The sequence below is a fragment of the Chiloscyllium plagiosum genome, chromosome 19, assembly GCF_004010195.1.
Source record: "Chiloscyllium plagiosum isolate BGI_BamShark_2017 chromosome 19, ASM401019v2, whole genome shotgun sequence".
NCBI lineage: Eukaryota > Metazoa > Chordata > Chondrichthyes > Orectolobiformes > Hemiscylliidae > Chiloscyllium > Chiloscyllium plagiosum.
Window position 1 is genome coordinate 4192669 of NC_057728.1, and position 21450 is coordinate 4214118.

A 21450-nucleotide genomic window follows, 5' to 3' on the forward strand; every position below is an offset into this window, starting at 1 on the left:
CAAAATTGGAGGTGTAGTGGACAGTGAAGAAGGTTACCTCAGATTACAACAGGATCTTGACCAGATGGGCCAATGGGTTGAGGAGTGGCAGATGGAGTTTAATTCTGATAAATGTGAGGTGCTGCATTTTGAGGAAGCAAATCTTAGCAGGACTTATACACTTAATGGTAAGGTCCTAGGGTGTTGCTGAACAAAAAGACCTTGGAGTGCAGGTTCATAGCTCCTTGAAAGTGGAGTCGCAGGTAGATAGGATAGTGAAGAAGGCGTTTGGTATGCTTTCCTTTATTGGTCAGAGTATTGAGCACAGGAGTTGGGAGGTCATGTTGCGGCTGTACAGGACATTGGTTAGGCCACTGTTGGAATATTGCGTGCAATTCTGGTCTCCCTCCTATCAGAAAGATGTTGTGGAACTTGAAAGGGTTCAGAAAAGATTTACAAGGATGTTGCCAGGGTTTGGAGATTTGAACTATAGGGAGAGGCTGAACAGGCTGGGGCTGTTTTCCCTGGAGCGTCGGAGGCTGAGGGGTGACCTTGTAGAGGTTTATAAATCATGAGAGTCATGGATAGGGTAAATAGACAAAGTCTTTTTCCTGGGGTGGGGTAGTCCTCCACAACTAGAGAGCATTGGTTTCGGCTGAGAGGGGAAAGATATGGAAGAGACCTACGGGGCAATATTTTCACGCAGAGGGTGGTATATGTATAGAATGAACTGCCTGGGGAAGTGGTGGAGGCTGGTATAATTGCAACATTTAAAAGGTATCTGGATGGGTATATGAATAGGAAGGGTTTGGAGGGATATGAGCTAGGTGCTGGCAGGTGGGACTAGATTGGGTTGGGATATCTGGTCGGCATGGACTGGTTGGACTGAAAGGTCTGTTTCCATGCCATACATCTCTATGACTCTATTTCCAGGGTCTATATGGTTCTGCCAGTTGACTGGTGTCACGATAGCCTAACTCCAATTTAATTGTGTAACAGCCATCATTTAAAACAGTAAACTCAAACAGGATGGCCCAAACATTTGACTTCAAGGCTCCCTTCAAATCCCAAGACCACGTATTGGTAAACCTCCTCCTCCCAGTAGAATTGAACATCAATAAAATCATAATAGGCATGGATCGGGTGAAATAGCCAAGCTCTTTTCCCTAGGGCAGGGAAAATCAAAATTAGAATTGTTTCCAAAATTAGGTTTATGAGAGGGGAAAGATTTAATAGGGACCAGAGGGATAACCTTTTCAGGCAGGGGGTGGTACGTGTATGGAAAGAGTTGCCAGAGGATATGCTGGAAGCTGGTACAATTACAACATTTAAAAGGCATCTGGATGGGTGGATGAAAAGGAAATGTTTGAGGGATATGGGCCAAATACTGGAAAATGGGACTAGGTTAATTTAGGCTATATGGTTGGCATGGATGGTTTGACTGAAAGGTCTGTTTCTGTGCTGTAATTCTAAGAGATTAGTCTGTACTAAAAGTTCTAGAATTACACAGGTTGGGGCCAATCCAAGTTAACTCTTTTAGCACAGCCAAAAGCAAAATAACTCCAAAGAAAATGACTCCAATATATATTCCCCACATTTAACAGCAGCCTACAAGCAACCAGATGCAAATTAAGCATTGAGCCGATATATCCTTCCTTAATGGATGGTGACAGTTCAAAATAGTGGCTCTGTGGTTGGCACCACAGCCTCATAACACCAGGGACCCAGGTTTGATTCCAGCCTTGGGCAACAGTCTATGTAGAGTTTGCACATTCTCCTCATGTCTGCGTGGGTTTCCTCTGGGTGCTCCAGTTTCCTCACGCAATCCAAACATTTGCAGGTTAGGTGAATTGGCCAAGCTAAATTGCCCGTAGTGTTTAGGGATGTGTAGGTTGGGCAGGGGTAAATATAGCATAATAGGGTAGGAGAACAGGTCTGGGCGGGTTACGCTTTGGAGGGTCCAGGTGGACTTGCTGGACCAAAGGACCTGTTTCCACACTGTAGGCATTCTATTGAAGGTGTAAATAGAAGAAATAAAAGGAGATGGTGCTGGAGAAGCATGCTTCAACTGTTTTGTTTCACTTTTTGAAAAGGGAAGATGAAAGGGAGATTTGGGGATTGAGGTGTCTGATCAGTTTGAAAGATGCCAGTTGTTGTCCTGCACACTGATCACTAGGTGGCACAGAGCAACAATTCACAGTGTGGGGACACGGGGCTTAAGATAGATGAGCAAATTGGACAGGATTTCTTGTGAAAAGAGGGATTAATAATTGAAAGCACGCAAGTACATCAGAGGGAATTAAAATGGTTCCAAAATAAAACAGAGGGAGATGCTGATAGTTTGATGGGAAAAGTGGGTTTTGTTTGGTATCTGCAGGTCGAGATATTGAAAGACTTGGTGAAAAGTTGTGAAGCAAATTCACAATTCAGAAGTGGTCCAACCACAACGAAACACAAGAAAACTATAGGAATCAGTACCTATTGAACACTTTGAAGAGTAGCACTTTCTACTAGGATGGCACAGTGGTTAGTGCCAGGGTTAACTCCACTCTCAGGCAACTGTCTGTGTGGAGTTTGCACATTCTCCCCTAGTCTGTATGGGTTTCCTCCGGGTGCTCCAGTTTCGTCCCGCTGTCCACAGATGTGCAGGTTAGGTGGGACTGTCTGTACTAAATTGCCCGGGGATGTGCAGGTGAGGTGAGTTAGCCAGGGGAAATGCAGGGTTACAGGGATATTGTAAGGGTGGGACTGGGTAGGATGTTCTTTGGAGGGGTGGTGTGGGACTCAATGGGCTGAATGGTCTCCATCTACTCTGTAGGGATTTTATGATAAATGTTATGTCACTGCCCAGTACCTCAAATGTCAAACAATTGAGATTTTGAGAAACCAGTTTGCAATTTATGGGTTGTTCAAGTAGTTAGTGTCAGATAATGGCTCATGATTCATATCAGAAGAATTTGAAATATTTAGGAGTAAAGATAGAATCGAGCACACTCTAATATCACCACTTGACCCAGCGTGGAATGGTGCTGCATGTTGAAATGCATAGATTGTGAATAAGTCTTTGCTGAAGTATTCACTCAGTGACAAGTTACAATCATGTGTATGGTTCTATTTGACTCAGGAAAGACAGTTCTGTGTTCTTCTTCAGAATAACCCCACAGTCTACATTTGATAGTGTTTAAGCATGTTCCCAGGGCAAGACATTAAACTTGAAGCTAATGGCAAAGTAAGAATAAAGCAAGACGAAGTGAAGATACATTCTAATACATCAGGCAGAAAACTTAAAGACAATTCAGTATTGATTAAAAGGCATGGTGGGAAGACACTGTTGTAAAGATTCCAAGTTCATTCGTGTAGGGAGTGCAGATTGCACAGAAGCTCAGTCAGTATTATATACATTTTTTTGCTTGAGGAGAAATCTGACATAGTGAGAGCCAGAGAAAGCTATAGTCCAAATTCTTCCCGCAGGCCAACATGGAAGTCTGGAATAAAGAGAAAGTTTAAAAACAAAACGAAGATTTGCCAGTCTTCCAGCCTGCACACTGGTAGGCTCCAGGAGCATCTGGATTAAGGCGGGTGAACTTGCAGCACGGGTTGGTACCTGGGATTTCGATGTTGTGGCCATTTCAGAGACATAGAGCAGGGACAGAAATGGTTATTGCAGGTTCTGTGGTTTAGATAGTTCAGTAAGAACAGAGAACATTATAAAAGATGGACGGGGAGGTGTGGCTTTGTTAGTCAAGGACAGTATTACGGTGGCAGAAAGGACGTTTGAGGACTTGTCTATTGAAGTAGTATGGGCTGAGGTTAGAAACAGGAAAGGAGAGGTTACCATGTTGGGAGTTTTCTTTAGGCCTCCGAATAGTTCCTGAGATGTAGAGGAAAGGTTAGCATAGGGGAGAGAGTGACATGTAGTCGTTATGGGGGAATCTTTAACTTTCCAAATATTGATTGGGAATACTATAATTCAAGTATTTTAGGTGGGTCAGTTTTTGTCCAATGTGTGCAGGAGGGTTTTCCTGACAAAGTATGCAGATAGACCAACAAGGGCGAGGCCACATTAGATTTTTTCCTGACAAAGTATGCAGATAGACCAACAAGGGCGAGGCCACATTAGATTAGACTGAGTAATGAACCAGGCCAGGTGTTAGATTTGGAGGTAGGTGAGCACTTTGGTGATAATGACCACAATTCGGTTATGTTTACTTTAGTGATGGAAAGGGATAGGTATATACCGCAGGGCAAGAGTTATAGCTGGGGGGAAGTCATTGGCAGATAGGATCAAAGAAAAGCTTTCTATGGGTATATGAAGAATAAAAGAATGACTAGAGTAAAATTAGGGCCAATCAAGCATATTAGTGGGAAGTTGTGTGTGGAGTCGGGGAGATAGGGGAACCGCTAAATGAATACTTTTCGTCTGTATTCACACCAGAAAAAGACAATGTGGTCAAGGAGAATATTGAGAAACAGACTACTAGACCAGATGGGATTAAAGTGCATAAGGAGGAGGTGTTAGCAATTCTGGAAAGTGTAAAAATAGATAAACCCCCTGGGCCAGATAGGATTTATCCTCGGATTCTCTGGGAAGCCAGGGAGGAGATTGCTGAGCCTTTGGCTTTGACCTTTATGTCATCATTGTCTACAAGAATAGTGCCAGAAGACTGTGGGAAAGCAAATGTTGTTCCCTTGTTCAAGAAGGAGAGGAGGGACAACCGTGGAAATTATAGACCTGTGAGCCTTAGTTCGGTTGTGGGTAAAGTGTTGGAAAGGGTTATAGGAGAGAGAATTTATAATCAACTGGAAAGGAATAAGTTGGTTCGGGATAGCCAACACGGTTTTGTGAAGAGTAGGTCGTGCCTCACAAACCTTATTGAATTCTTTGAGAAGGTGACCAAACAGGTGGATGAGGGTAAAGCGATAGATGTGGTGTAGATGGATTTCAGTAAGGCATTTGATAAGGTTCCCCATGGTAGGCTATTGCACAAAATATGGGATGAGGGTGGTGGTTGATGGGAAATATTCATTCTGGAGTTCAGTTACTAGTGGGGTACTGCAAGTATCTGTTTTGGGTCCATTTGTAAATGATCTGGATGAGGGCATAGAAGGATGGGTTAGTAAATTTGCAGATGACACTAAGGTCAGTGGAGTTGTGGATAGTGACGAAGGATGTTGCAGGTTCCAGAGAGACATAGATGAGCTGCAGAGCTGGGCTGAGACGTGGCAAATGGAGCTTAACGTGGAAAAGTGTGAGGTGATTCACTTTGGAAGGCACAACAGGAATGCAGAGTACTGGGTTAATGGTAAGATTCTTGGTAGTGTAGATGAGCAGAGAAATCTCGGTGTCCATGTACATAAATCCCTGAAAGTTGCCACCCAGGTTGATAGGGTTGTTAAGGAAGCATAAGGTGTATTAGCTTTTATTAATAGAGGGATTGAGTTCAGAACTATGAGATCATGCTGCAGCTGTACAAAACTCTGGTGCGGCTGCACTTGGAGTATTGTGTACAGTTCTGGTCACCACATTATACGAAAGATGTGGAAACTTTGGAAAGGGTTCAGAGGAGATTTACTCGGATGTTGCCTGGTATGGAAAGAAGTCTTACGAGGAAAGGCTGAGGGACTTGAGACTGTTTTTGTTACAGAGAAGACGGTTGAGAGTTGACTTAATTGGGACATATAAGGTAATCAGAGGTTAGGTAGGTTGGACAGTGGGAGCTTTTTCCTCAGATAGTGATGGCTAGCATGAGGGGACATAGCTTTAAATTGAGGGGTGATCGATACAGCACAGATGCCAAAGATAGTTTCTTTACTCAGAGAGGGCGTGGAACCCACAGCCTGCAACAGTAGTAGACTCGCCAGCTTTAAGGGTATTTAAATGGTCATTGGATAGGCATATGGACGAGAATAGAGTAGTGTAGGATAGATGGTCTTCAGATTGTTTCCACAGATCGGTGCAACATCGAGAGCCGAAAGGCCTGTACTGCACTGTACTGTTCTGTGTTCAAAGTGAGAAAGGATTATTGATTGAGACAAATCAATCAAGGTGGAAATTCAGATTTGATAATGTTGGAGATGGTCAGGGAGCAGAGTCAAGCTAATGGAAATGGAAGGAGATGAACAACCAGCACACGGCTTTTCTTGAGGAAAAGTCACAAACTGCTTGCACCTGTGTGTCTGCCGCAGAGTGTCATCAGGTAAAGTGTACTATAGACCAAGCGATTGCAGGCAGGGTTCCCAGGGAGATGTTTGAAGGGCAGACATAATGTTGAGCAGGAGACAATTCAATCTGAACTGTTAGCAAGACATTAAAGAAAATATTTGTATGTGTATGGGTTTCAGCTTATCAAACAGTACAGGTGTTTGCACACAAAACCTGCATAGTCTGCAACAAAATGGTCCATTGACATTCAACGTGTGGACCTTACACACAGTCCCCTCATCCTCCTAATAGACGGTCAGTAGACAGTGGGGCTGTACCATTTGTGCTGTGGTGGAGGTTTCATGCCTGTTGCCTGCCTGCCTCTACATTTTAACCAGAAAAGAGAATGTGGCAATTAGCCTAACAACGGTATGGCCCTCCAGACCCTTTCTGGCCACTGCTGGTATTTCACCAGACCAGTGCCCTGCAAAAGACCTAACCTTAGCTTCTCATTCAGTTCCATTGGAAACCATTGTTGGGGACAATCTGCAGTGCCAGCAGTGACCACAGCTCCCAGTGGTGCTGTTGGCACTGGAGTTCTGCAGGCCCTCTGGTTGGCCAACAGCCTCCGGTGATAGGATATTCTCCCTCAGGGGATGAAAGCCAGTTGACAGCCTGATGGTTATAAAATCCAGTGAAATAGAGGTGGGTCAGTCCTGACGTTTCAGTAGTGGAAGTGGGTAGCAAGCTTTTCTGCAAAATCTTGACCAAACAGATTTACCACAAGGGATTAGCGATCACAATTTCTTTAGTAACAGAGTGGATGAGGGCTGGTTAAAATCCTTGTTTTAAGGGATGGATTGCTGGAGACTGCAAACCAGCCATGGTTCTTTGATTTTACAAGAGTACCTTTTGGAGAGTGAGCAAGTCTGGGACTTCTCACGTATTGTGTAGGCACGAGGGAATTTCGTCTTTAATCTGCTGTCAACAGAGATAGAAGGCAGACATATTCAAAATGTTGCTTTCATGTTTCCTTTCTGCTCCTCCCAGAGCATCTAAAGGTTAACGTCCCTGTTTCTTCCAGTTTCAGTCGACTGTCAGTTTGAATCGACTGGATGTACAAGATGTGCATTGTCAAGGGGTGGCACGGAAAGCTCCTCTCTGGCACCCAGTGTGCTTTCAGCTCATCCCTTGACATGGCAAATCAGCAGTGGCATCTTCTGGGGAAAGAAGTGCTCGGTTGATTAATTTAGTCTTGCCTTTAATTTGGCGAGATTATTGTGCAGCAATATTTACCACAGCGCAGAAATAGCCCTAAGCTCAGTTCTAATGTCACTGCTGCACCCAAGTTTCCACTAGCCGAGTTCACCTCTCCCCATCAACGTGCCCTTCCACTGTATCTTCCTTTATTCGTTGTTTAAGTGTAACTATGTGTTTTATCTATTAATTGTATCCTGTGACAGTGAGGATAGCCTCACAATTCATTAATCAATTCAGTAGTGGGAGCCTTCCACCTTGTCAGATGATGGTTTAATGTCTGATGTTCTGGTGTTGATATTCTCCCAGACACATGGAAACCTCTTCTCTATGCCTATCCCATCTCATCGTTTCACAGTCCTAAAGACCACGTTACAACTCAGTGGGGTAATATGCTGAAAATGAAACTGTGCAATTTTCAGGCATTACTACAGATGTGAACATCTAATGGAACGGCCAAAAATCACAGATTGCCTCTGACTGCGATATGGACAAAAGCAAAAGATATCAGGTTTCTTCATGAACAATATAAAAAAACGACTCACTGTAACACCTTTAATTTTAACAAGAACAGAACACATATTCACACATAAGCTCTGTCTTATACCGCCGCACACCCATTCTATCTCTCTCTCTCTCTCTCTCTTTGGCATACACACAGAACACAGAAAATAATAAATATTTATGGGTGGACAGGAAACATTAGGAGAAAGGGAGGACTGCAGATGCTGGAGATCAGAGTGAAAAGGTGTGATGCTGGAAAAGCACAGCCGGTCAGGCAGCATCCGAGGAGCAGGAGAGTTGACGTTTCAAGCATAAGCTCTTCATCAAGAATGTGACATACCTATGCTCAAAATGTAGACACTCCTGTTCCTCGGATGCTGCCTGACTGGCTGTGGTTATCCAGCACCACATGTTTTGACAGGAAACAATAGCCAAGTGAACACAGTTTTGTATCGCTGGTCTGAACTTTAAAACTAGACAGGCTGGTTTCTTAATCCTCATTTCTTTAATGTATATCACAATCCTATCCATATAACAATGGTCGGTCTTTAGTTCATTATTTGGTTGGATCTTTGTGGTTGTCTTTAGATTTTCAATTTATTCCTCAGTGACCTAGAATGTCGGTTTCTGATTTTTTGACAAAAAATTGTAGAGAATAACTTCAGAAAAAAAAAGGAGAGAACATTGATGCAGCTAGCTCAGAGGTTTTGTGCTTCTCTATTTGTATTTACACCTGAAAGAGCCTGTTTGTCCGTACTCCAAAAAGCAACATCGTCACTGAAATGTCAGTTAGCTTCCCTTGTTTTTTCCGAAGCTGCACACAACTTCTCTGTACAATCTTCCTTTTTAAAAATAGTGTCCATTTTCATTTTTTCACAAAGACTTTTTTTAAAATGGGATTTATTGTAACCTCCATCTCCTTTTCAGTTCAATATGTGTAAAAATGAGCCCTAGTGCTTATCACCTGACCTGGTTCCTTTGCTCCCCTGGCTTTTATTCAACAAGAGCATTGCAGCCACTGTTAACAGAGCACAGTACAGGCCCTTTAGCCCTTGATGTTGTGCCGACCCTGTATCCTACTCTAAGATAAAATTAACCTACACTCCCTGCATTTTACCCATCATCCATGTGCCTATCCAAGAGTCGCTTAAATGTCCCTAATGTATCTGACTCTATTACCACTGCTGGCAGTGCATTAGATGCACCCACCTCCCTCTGTGTAAAGAACCTACCTCTGACATCTACCCTAAGCCTCCCTCCGATCACCTTAAAATTATGCCCCCTTATGATAGCCATTTCTGCCCTGGGAAAAAGCCTCTGGCTATCCACTCTATCTATGCCTCTCAACATCTTGTACACCTCTATCAAGACACCTCTTATCCTCCTTCGCTCCAATGAGTTGACAACCAGGCTCTTAAATTCTCTTTTCCCATTTAGGGAGACTGGAAGGATGTGTTTTCATCTCGATGAGCTTAAAATAAAAGCCTTTTCCAAACTGGATGAGCTTAAAATAAAAGCCTTTTCCAAACAAGCTTCAGTATCATAGGGTCGTACAGCTTAGAAACTGACCTTTCAACCCACCTTGTTTATGTCAACCAACGAATACCAAACTACCCAGATCCCCTTTACCAGCACTTGGTCCACAGCCTACTATACCCTGGCAGTTTAAGTGCTCATCCAGATGCTTCTTAAATCTTGCAAGAGTACCTGCCTCGACCACCCTCTCACGGAGCATGTTCGATATTTCTACCATCCTCTGCGTGAAAACATTTTTCTCAGATCTCCTCTGTACCTCACCTTAAAACCTCTGCCCTCTGGTCTTAGACATGTCTTGTACAAATAAATTTCTAGTTTGTTAAAGCCTGCCTGCTAGGCCTCTAATGATGGCATTCTTTAAGTGAGCCACAACTAGCAAAGAATAAATTGGAACCATAGTTTCTGTTTAACACAGGATCAAAAAAAAGATTCTCCACTCCCTGGCTTAGGCAGAGACAAACCCCTCTTCCTGCAGAGCCTTTGTGGGGACGGTTGTGGAAATTATACGCCAGACCTCAAAGACCTTCCTCACTCTGTTATTACTCAGAAACTACTGACATTGGTGACTTGCAAACATCCAAAACCATTCCCATGCAGGGATCTCTCAACTACGTCTGTGAATGAAGCGCATTAATCTCTATAAGACCCTCACTGAATAGTTGTACAGGTACCACGTGAAAAACTTTTCTATACTCTCTGCCTGTTCCCTCCTTTCCTGTAACTGCATTCTCTGGGTGTTGATCTGTCCTTCACCTAAGTCTATATGTTAGCAGGCCATTTGAATGTGGAAGGCATCACAGCTCAGTTCCCACATAACAGGCACATTAGAACGTAGAATAATATATGCCCTTTTGTCCTCGATGCTGTGCAGACCTTTTATCTTACTCTAAGGTAAAACAGTTTACTATCATCCATGTGCCTGTCCAAGTGTTGCTTAAATGTCCCGAATGTATCTGATTCTATTACCACTGCTGGCAGTGCATTCCACACACCCACCACTCTCTGTGTAAAGAACCTACCTCTGACATCTCCCCTAAACCTTCTTCCAATCACCTTAAAATTATGCCCCCTTGTGATCGCCATTTCCGCCCTGGGAAAATGTCTTTGACTATCCACTCTATCTATGTCTCACAACATCGTGTACACCTCCATCAAGTCACGTCTCATCCTCCTTCACTCCAATGAGAAAAGTCCTAGCTCCCTCAACCTTTCTTCATAAGACCTGCCCTCAAATCCAGGCAGCATCCTGGTAAATCTCCTCTGCACCCACCTCATCCTTCCTATGATGAGGCGAACACAACTGAACACAATATTCCAAGTGTGATCTAACCTGAGCTTTATAGAACTGCAGCATAACCTCAGGGCTTTTAAACTCAATTGCCTTGCTAATTTGCTAACTTGGGTGGCAACTTTGAGGGATCTATGGACATGGACCCCAAGACCCCTCTGTTCCTCCACACTGCCAAGAATCCTGCCTTTAACTTTACATTCTGCATTCAAATTCAACCTTCCAAAATGAATCACTTCACACTTTTCCAGGTTGAACTCCATCTGCCCCTTCTCAGCCCAGCTCTGCATCCTGTCAATATCCCGTTGCAACCTACAACAGCCCTCCACACCATCCACAAATCCACCAACCTTTATGTCATCGGCAAATTTACTAACCCACCCTTTGACTTCTTCATCCAAGTCATTTACAAAAATCACAAAGAGCAGAGGTCCCAGAACAGATCCACGTGGAATACCACTGGTCATTGAGCTCCAGGCTGAATACTTTCCATCAAATACAACCCTGTATCTTCTTTGGGCCAGCCAATTCTGTATCCAGACAGCCAAATTTCTCTGTATCCCATGCCTCCTTACTTTCTGAATGAGCCTAACATGGGGAACCTTATGAATGCCTTGCTAAAATCCATATGCACCACATCTACTACTGTACATTCACCAATATATTTTGTCACATTGTCAAAGAATTCAATAAGGTTTGTGATGCATGACCTGTCCTTCACAAAGCCATGCTGACTATCTCTAATCAAACTGTGGCTTTTCCAAATAATCATAAATCCTGTCTCTCAGAATCCTCTTCAATAATTTGCCCTCCACAGATATAAGACTGACTGGTCTGTAATTCCCAGGGTTATCCCTATTCCCTTTCTTGAACAAGGGAATAACATTTGCCACCGTCCAATCATCTGGTACTACTCCAGTGGACAGTGAGGACGCAAAGATAGAAACCTTGGGTATATCCCATCTGGCCCAGGGGACTCATCTATCCTCATGTTTTTCAAAATGTTTAGCACATCCTCCTCCATAACATCAACCTGTTTGAGCGTATCAGCCTGTTTCCCACTGTCCTCATAAACATCAAGGTCCCTCTCAGTAGTGAATACTGAAGCAAAGTATTCATTAAGGACCTCCCCTACCTCCTCCGGCTCCAGGCACAAGTTTCTTCTACTCTCCCTGATCGGCCCTACCCTCACTCTGGCCATCCTCTTGTTCCTCACATAATGGAGGGTTTTCCTTAATCCTTAAACCAAACAGAGATCAAGTCTAGTCTTATGTTGTTCTATTATTCACTGCATCCTTCACCAAAGCTTTTTCATGTCCCCTTCTAGCTCTCTTAAGTCCATTCTTCAGTTCCTTCCTGGCTACCTTGTAACCCTATAGGGCCCTGTCTGAACCTTGCCTCCTAAACCTTAAGTAAGCTTCCTTCTTCCTCTTGACCAGATGTTTCACATCTCTTGTCATCCAAGGTTCCTTCACCCTACCATCCCTTCTTTGCCTCAGTGGGTCAAACCTATCCAGCACTCGCAGCAAGTGCTCCCAAAACAACCTCCACATTTCTGCCTTACATTTCCCTGAGAATATCTGTTCCTAATTTACACTCCACAGTTCCTGCCTAGTAGCATTATAATTCCACCTCCCCCCACTTAAATACTTTACCATACCATCTACTCCTGTCCTTTTCCATGACAGTAGTATAGGTCGGGGAGTTGTGATGATTATCACCGAAATGCTCTCCCTCCAAAAGATCTGACACCTGACCTCGTTCGTTGCCAATCACCAAATCCAATATGGCCTCCCATCTAGTCAGACTATCTACACATTGAGTCAGGAATCCTTCCTGGGAACAGCTGACAAAACCTGCTCCATCCAAACTATTTGAACTAAGGAGACTGCAATCAATATCAGGGAAGTTGAAGTCACCCATGCCAACAACCCTGTTACTTCTGCACCTTTCCAAAATCTACCTCCCAATCTGCTCCTTTGCATTTGGGGAATCTATAAAAAAATGCCAATAAAGTGACTGCTTCTTTCCTGTTTCTGACTTCCATCCTGATTGGGAATGGGAGACGGGACAGTGGTCTGTATTACAGCTACCAGGAGCAGGAAAACCCAGCTGATCTTCCTCTCTCAGACTTCGTGATGCTGAGAGACATTGTTTGTATCTCATCTTGGTCTGATATTTGCAAACTGAGAACAGAACAGAGATCAAGTCTAGTCTTATGTAGTTTTATTACTCACTGCATTGACCTGCTGAACTGTTCGGAGAGCAAGCCCCTTATATGCCCTATCATTTATCACAATAACAGAAGTCACACTGGGGGGAACACTATCACAAGTTCCTATGGTATGTTTTCTTTTGTCTAAGAAGGCAGTTATGATCGTCACTCGCATAAGATTTGGGTCATCAAATGCTGTTTTGCTTCTTGAGTTATGTAGACATAAGTCAAGGCACAGCAGAAAATGAAACTGGCCTTGAGTTAGAGCCTTACCATATTTATTATGGTTGAGAATTTCTCCCAGCTTCTTGATGTAATGTGCAAATTGAGTTGTACTGAACTGAGGAAGCTGTACCATGAAGATTGTAAGCAGGATTACATCTGAGGGGAATTCATGAAGAATAAGTTGTCTGCTAAGTCCAGTTCCCGGATCTGCAACTCTTGATGTTAATCAAATTGCCGGCTTTTATTTTCTGTGAACAGAACAACTTACTTCCCCTTCAATTCTTTCACTGTTTGACTCAGATCCATTGAACTGAATGCATCAGTTTGGATTAATTATCATCTCTTGCTGTGGTACAATAGGAATTAGCAAAGCTCAAGAAGACTGTTGTCAGCTCTTGCAGCCTCTCCTCTTAGTCCAAGTGACTAATTATAGCTCCAGATTCCTTATTCAAAATAATGTCATTGCATTGGTGCACTACTTCTCTTCCTCCACAGCCCAAGGTATAATGTTTGCTCTTTACAGCTGCTGCGTGTCAAACCTGATGGATTTGCAGGCCCGTTCACCAGTATCATTCTCACCATTGGTATATTGCCACTGTTTAGTAATCTTGGCCAATATAACAATTTTGTACTAGCCTACCTTGAATGCCTACTGCCAGTCATCAGCTTAATACCTCAAATTATTTGTTACTTTGTGTTTTTCGGCAATCTGGTCAATATCTTTACAATCCTTTTCAATTTTGTAACCTCTATAACCCCAGAGAGCTTTGCTCTCTTTCTTCCTCCACACCATTGCAGTCGGGATCAGCCCCAGCAGAGATCCTACGCTGATTTTGCTCCAGAATGTCCCTAGGCTTTGCTTCCCCTGTTTCGGAAATCGATTTCAGAAGCATCCTGCCTAAGCTGCTCGTTCCAGTAACCGTCTCCCACGTGATGTTTTCACCAAAAGCTGTGCTGATATCTTAAGTAAGCAAACATCAAAACTCTCAGTCCTCAAGATGCATTATCTCCTGAAAGCAGCCGAAGATGGTCATCCAGCAAGTTGACCCTCTCATTAAATACTCTCACCGTTCTGTATCACTCCTTGAGATTCATCCTTCATTGTTGCTTTATTCAGTTTGTTCCCAATAACAGATGGCAGGCAAACCAGCTTTCCCCCTTCATTTTGTTCCAGATTAGGGTAATTTCTTTCAATACTTAGTCATGATAAGGTTTGTAAGAATGGTCCAACAGTATTCGAGAGAAGGTGCCTAATGTCACTAATGAATACACTTTGATCTGGATGAGGGCAACTGGCTAGGAGAAAGTGAGGATTGCAGGGCTTATGCTTGAAATGTCGATTCTCCTGCTCCTCGGATGCTACCTGACCAACTGTGCTTTTCCAGCACCACACTGTTGAGGGCAATTGGCTGCCATCTTTCTTTTCTTTATTGTTTACAATCACAACATCTCACCTTAAAGATTCCACTTCAATAGTAAACAGTTTCCTCTTTGGAAAGCAGACACTCTGTGTTAAATTTTAGCACTTCATGTTCGCTGGAAACTGGGATTACTTTTGACCAGGATTCTCTCCAAAGCATCTCACTGCCCGGTGCTCCAACAGATGAAGAAAGGATGTCAAAAGATGTGTCCCTTCCGTCAAAGAAAGGATTTGGAAATGACGTGACGCAGGAGGTGTGCTCCAAGGGCTCGTCAGAAATCTCCCACTCTTACCTCAAAGACCTGCTAGAGTATCTGAGGGGCAGCTCTTCGGCCATTGGCAAGGTGTGCTCACCTAATTCACTGCAGAGGAGGTCTGGATTCAGGAGGCTGTACATGTTGGCACTAACCTGTCATCAGACCCTGAACCAGTAGAAGCCGAAACATTCCACCGTTTGGACCAAACAAGCAGACACCTGATTGAGATTTATAAAATTCCCAAGGGCAGGAACAGGGTGAATAGAAACCGAAGCCAACTATAGTCAAAGGGTTAAGAACAAGGTCGGCGGGGGAATACACGTTGAAAGGAAGGAGGCTTTGAGGAGATTTCAGGAAAACGTTTTTCACTTCGAGAGTGGTGGGGCCTAGAATCCATTTCCTGGTAAGATAGTTGAGGCTGGGAAGCTTTCCGCCACCTGGGAATAAGTCACAGCAGCCATTACTTGGGAATCAATTCTAGAGGAGCCTGGAGACGGATGACAGAAACACTGATGTTTCTCATTGGGGTCAGGATAGGAATCCCCAGAGTCGGGGTGGGGGTGAGAGGCCTCTGGAGGAGGACGCTAGAGGGCTTGAGAAGGAGTTGAAGCCCCACCCTCATCAAGACATTGACTTCTCAGCCAGAGGCAGTGGTGGATTTAGTCGCCAGGTTACCCACTGGGAACGCAGCTGACCGAGGAGGTACAGGTGGTGATGGAGCAAGTCTTAAATTTGCTACATAAGAGTCTCAATTGGTGCAAGGCTGGGAGAGCCTCCCAGGCTTCCCCTAGTGTCCCTTAATTTGGCATCATAGAATCTCTACAGTGTGGAAGCAGGCCATTTGGCCCATTGTCCCTTTGCAGAACATCCCACCCAGAACCACCCCCCTGTAACCTTGCGCTTCCCATGGCTGAACCACTTAGCCTGCACATCCCTGAACACTATGGGGAATTTCACATGGCCAATCCACTTAATGTGCACATCTTTGGACTGTGGGAGGAAACCAGAGCACCCAGAGGAAACCCACACAGACCCAGGGAGAATGTGCAAACTCCACGCAGACAGTCAAACCTGGAATCAAACCCAGGTCCCTGTCGCTGTGAGGCAACAGTGCAGCCCCGTGAGGCAACAGTGCAGCCCCATGAGGCTACGGGAAGGCAGCAGGACAGGGGGAAAGTTTTTGTTGCAGGGAATTTTACAGCCACTCCCACCTTACCTACAAGCGAGTCCAAAACGGTCTGCCCTTGCTGTGCACAAATTGCTGTCACATTGACTGCAATTCAAATCCCACCCCATTGGCTGCAGGATGCAGGCAAGTGCATTAGGATATGGATTTCGCAAATGCTCCAAGTCACCTTTCAATTCTTTCTTTTGCTTTTACTGGAATCAAGAAATGCTTCAGGATATTTCAATACAGATTGTAAAATTCTATTAGAAGGCTATTGAGGTGTTCAAAACCAGGAAGGATCTGGTCAGATCAGACAGGGAGAAGTCGCTCCCATTGGTAGAATGTTTGGTAACCATTGCACAGAAACGTAAGGCAATGAGGCAACATGACGAAAATCTCATTGCACAGCAAGTGTTTAAGTCTCTGAGAAAGTGATGGAGGTGTAATAACTCTATAGAGGCTGGAACCCTGCTCACCAAGTCAATGAACAATCCTTGACTACAGTTTTTCCCAATTACAGTGCCAGGCGCCAGAGTTTATCTTTAGTTCATTCGTGGGATGAGGGCATCACTGGCTGGGCCAACATTTATCACTCATCCCTAATTACCCAGAGGGCAGTTTAAGAGTCAGCCACATTGTTGTGGGTCTAGAGTCACATGTAGTCCAGACCAGTTAAGGATGGCAGATTTCCTTCCCTAAAGGACCTTAGTGAACCGGATTTTTTTTTTGACAATTGACAATGGTTTCAGTCATCATTAGACTCTTAATTCCAGATTTTTTATTAAATTCAAATTCCAGCATCTGCCATAGCAGAATTTGTATCCTGATCCCCACAACATTACCTGGGTCTCTGGATCAAAAGTCTAGTGATAATACCACTCAGCCTCCTCAGTATCTCTGACACTCACCCTTTCTACGTTGGTCAGGGCTCTCTGATTGGGGCTGTTAATCTGGTCATATTCTTGCTGACCTTGTTAGAAATGCTACCGGAGGAAGAGTCAGTCATGACTTTCAAAAGGAGATTGGTTAACTATCTGAGGGGAAAAATCGAAAGGGGAACAGGGCAAGGTGATGGAACAGGACTCGCTGAGTTGTTCTTGCAGAAAGATAGCACACACAGTTTGGGCTAAATGGCTTTTTTTCTGATTTACAGCTATTTTATGATTCGTCTTGGAATAATCAGATCGATACTGAGTTCTCAGCTGGGCCCAAGGCAGGACATGTGTTGCAACCAGTTTTCCTCCTTTAAAGATTTTCCAATAGAGGACTCTGAAAGTGTACACCATAGCGTAATGGGATTGATTGTAATTTAATACATTACAATGCGTACAGTGGGACAGAGCAGAAATTGGTTTCATGCAATGGATATCCGTACAGCACAATGGGAGCTAATTTAATCTGGAGGAATTCTATCGAATGGGGGCTAATAGGAACTGACTAGCTGTATTGAAGTTCAATGTAATAGCACGTAATTTTGGTTCTTTTGAATAGGGAAGACAAATTTAAGACTGACGTCAAGATTAATTGGTGCATTTCTATTTGATTATCTTCAACGATCAATAAGAAATTACAGTTCGCTGTTTAGACAACTTACTTGAGGCTCATCAATTCTGCAGGTTAAGTTAGAGGACAACACAAAGAAACTTGATGCTATACATAAGAGCTTGCTCAACAGCTGGATTCAGGGGTCAGGAAGGGTGATTCAATCCAGGACATTGGGCCTTACTTGAAAGAAAGCAATGAGAAGGGGTGCTGAGGATACCGCTCAGAAGGGGAGCACTAGAGAGAGACTTCCTATCCTGTACAATCTGTTCCCAGATGTGGAACTCTTCATTTTGTTTGTCAGGGGCAGCAACTCTCAGATTTTTGTCCCTGGACTTTTCATGGTCTTTGCTTCAATGGAGAATGTCCTTCTGTCTCTCAGGCGTGATTTTGTTGCTGCTGGACAAATTGCGGAAAATGAAATGGGAACAGATGTGGCGTTTGACTGCGGAGCGGGAGCTGATGAACATGTTGTCCACTTCGCTGGCTGATCAGGTAGGCAAATGTGCTGCTAGGATATTCTCTCATGTTGTTGCAATGAACCTGTTTCATATGGTGGCAGTACAGAGAGATTTGGATGAGATAATCAATCCCCTCTTCACAGCATTTCGGAAAAGGGGGTACTTTGAGATGCTGGTTTTGACCACTTTGCAAGTTCTTATACCTTAGCTGAAATCTCAGAATGTACCTGTCTGGTGAGCTCACCCTCTCCCTTTACACAGATCTTTGATCTTCCCCCCACTTTTCATATTCTAGCACAAAGCCTTTGGACTATCGATTGATCATAATACAGTGTAAATACACACACCCCTCAATATACACAGAAAGGCTACCCAAGGATCAACATACCCATGAAGTTGACCCCAGACACTCTCTTCTTACCCAGTTGACAGGTTCCACCGAATCGCATGGTCCAATGCCAATTTTGTGATCCATTGAGTAGTACTCAATTGCAGAGTTGGAAGGTCATGTTGTGGCTGTACAGGATATTGGTGAGGCTGCTTTTGGAATGCTGTGTTCACTTCTGGTCTCCCTACTTCAAGAAAGATGTTGTTAAACCTGACAGGGTTCAGAAAAGATTTACAAGGATGTTGCCAAGTTTGAGAAGTTGATTTGCTGGGGACATTTTCCCTGGAGCTTTGAAGGATGAGGGGTGACCTTATAGAGGTTTATAAAATCATGGGGGGCATAGATAGAGTAAATAGACAAGGTCTTTTTTCCCAGGGTGGGGGAGTCCAAAATTCAAGGGCATTGGTTTAAGGTGAAAGGGAAAAGATGTAAAAAGGAACTAATGGCCAACTTTTTCACACACAGGGTGCTGCATGTATGGAACGAGCTGCCAGAGGAAGTGGTAGAGGCTGGTACAATTACAACATTTCAAAGGTGTCTGGTAGATGAATAGGAAAGGTTAAGTGGGATATGGGGCAAATGCTGGCAAATTGGTTGAGATTAATTTAGAATATCTGGTTGGCATGGACAAGTTGGATCGTGTTTCCATGCTGTACATCTCTGACATCCGCAGATATATAAAAGGAAACTCCAAAAGTTAGCTCCAGTGCAGGATAGCTCTCATCAGGCAATATGTGTCAGTACCAATGGTGAGAGCAAACTCACCTAGGAAAGTTTTCTGCCTCCTTTTAGGGGTAGGATGAGAGAACCTTTAATTGAAGCCAAGACACTTTTGTTTAATTATCTATTATAGATATGATGCATTTTTGAACTTGTTGTTCGAAGACTTAGCCTCACTTGTATCCATTATGTCCAGAAAAGATGAAGGGTGAAGCTAGAAGCATACTGTTTTGCTGATTATTAAACTTGTCATGTAGGTATTGAGACAGGAGGGCATTTTCACTGAGCTATCAAATGGGGAACTGAGAGCAGTTGGGGGGCAGCATGGTGGCTCAGTGGTTAGCACTGTTGCCTCACAGCACCAGGGACCTGGGTTCGATTCCCACCTCAGGCGACTGTCTGCGTGGACTTTGCACATTCTCCCTGTGTCTGCGTGGGTTTACTTCAGGCACTCTGGTTTCCTCCTACATGCCAAAGATGTGCAGGTCAGGTGGATTGGCCAGGCTAAATTGCCATTGTGTTAGATACATTAGTCAGTGGTAAATATAGGGTAGGGGAATGGGTCTGGGAGGTTACTCTTTGGAGGGTTGGTGTGGACTTGTTGGGTCGAAGGGCCCATTTCCATACTGTAGGGAATCTAATCCAATCTAAATAAAACTGGTGAAATGCTGAATCCACACTAATATAACTCTCCACTAAATACCTCAGATGGTAGCTCTCTGCCTCAGGTCACAAGGCTCTGAGTCCAAATTCTATTCCAAGGCCTGAGCATAAGATCAGTACTGAGGGTGTGCTACACTGTCAGAAATGCCATCTTTCAAATGCAATGTTAAACTCTTACACTCAGGCAAATGGGCCTGAATGGAAGAGGTCTCTTGGCACTATCTTAAAGAAAATCAGGGGAGTCCTGGCCAATATTTATCCCTCCATTGGATTCACAAAACAGATTACCTGATCAACACATCGCTGTTTGTGAGAGTTTGCTGCTTACCAATGGGCTGCCACGTTTCTTCCATTACAAAAATAATTGCACTTCATTCGTTGACATCCAACCGTCCTATTTAATGCAAATCTTCCATTGGTCTGTCGTGAAAAGCAAAATCTGACAGGATGTAAACTCAGCATCAATCCCATCAGTTTCTTGTCAGCAAGTATCATCTAAAATCGCACATCATTCGATGCTAACGTCATTAAAGAGGATTAGATAATATTAGGAAAGGAAAAATAATGGCAAAGTTAACTGGGTCAATTGACCCAACCTCTCTAATTCTATAAAACATTAGGCTGAGCTGAGATAGTGTGGTCTTTTATATTCTGTCTGAGAAACTACAGTAAATGCAACTTCAGCTGAAGGTGAAGTACAAAGTGGAGTCCTTCCCCAACCTCACTCTGTCAGGCTTGGGGAGAGTTACACTAACATTGCGCCATTACACAGCAGAAGAGGATGATAGAACAATCAGCGTTTATTCACACTCAGTCAGCTTAACAGGGAGAAGCCACAGCTGAGAGTGGCTACATGGGGGTTCAGATTTATGATGGTGGTCAAGTCAGCAGCTTAGGATTTTTCTGTGTCGGGCCGGAGGAGGATGTGGCAGTTTTAAGTGGTTTCTTTTATTGCGAAGCTGTGCAGTCGTCCTGAAAATAAGCATGGTCTCCAGGTTTACAAATCACGAGAAGCTAGTGTACAGGTACAAAATGCAATCTCAGAGGCTAATGGGATATTAGAGTTTATCTCCAGAGTGAATGCGAAATGGAGGCAGTTCCAGTTCAGTTGTGGAGTCCTAGTCAGAGAGCAGTGGGAGAACTGTGTTCATTGGTGGATACTTTACAAAGGGCGTATTGGGGCCAGATTGCGAGATGAACATATTTGTTTGTAATCCCTTATGTTTATAAGGCTGAGAGTGGGGTGAGATCCAATGACTGTCTTGTTGTAAGATAAAGAGGAACCCAGGATTCATACTTGGCTAGTGATGGGGTTGGAGGGTGGGATTCAAAATCAAATTGGGAATATTCTTAAAGTTAGGAGTGAAATAAAAGAATACTTTTTTTTGGACAAGGGTTATTGGAAATCTGAAATTTTCTTTTCCAAGAAGCAATGACTGCTGGAGTTTTATTAAAATTTTCACAACCAAAGTTACCAGATGTTAATTCCTGAGGGGCTGAAACATATATGGGTTAATCGGGATTAGGGATGGATTATTCATTGTCTGATTGGATAGCAGTGCAGGTTTGAAGGGCTGAATGAACTAATCCAGGCCCTTTTTGTAATTAATGAACTTCCCTTTTCTTTATGATGGTCCACTTTCACATGTTACCGATGTTAGGAAAAAGCATCGTTTATCATAGAA

At 43.6% G+C, this 21450-nt stretch overlaps 1 protein-coding gene across 6 annotated transcripts in view; it reads left to right on the forward strand.

Annotated features, from left to right (window-relative positions):
- The window catches only part of large1 (LARGE xylosyl- and glucuronyltransferase 1), a 491278-nt gene that overhangs the window by 362774 nt on the left and 107054 nt on the right, over nt 1-21450 (forward strand). For all 6 annotated transcript variants that reach the window (XM_043708946.1, XM_043708952.1, XM_043708949.1 and 3 more), the window contains one exon: nt 17916-18028. In XM_043708946.1, coding sequence (XP_043564881.1) covers nt 17916-18028 — 113 coding nt within the window. The remainder of the gene's footprint in view (nt 1-17915; nt 18029-21450) is intronic.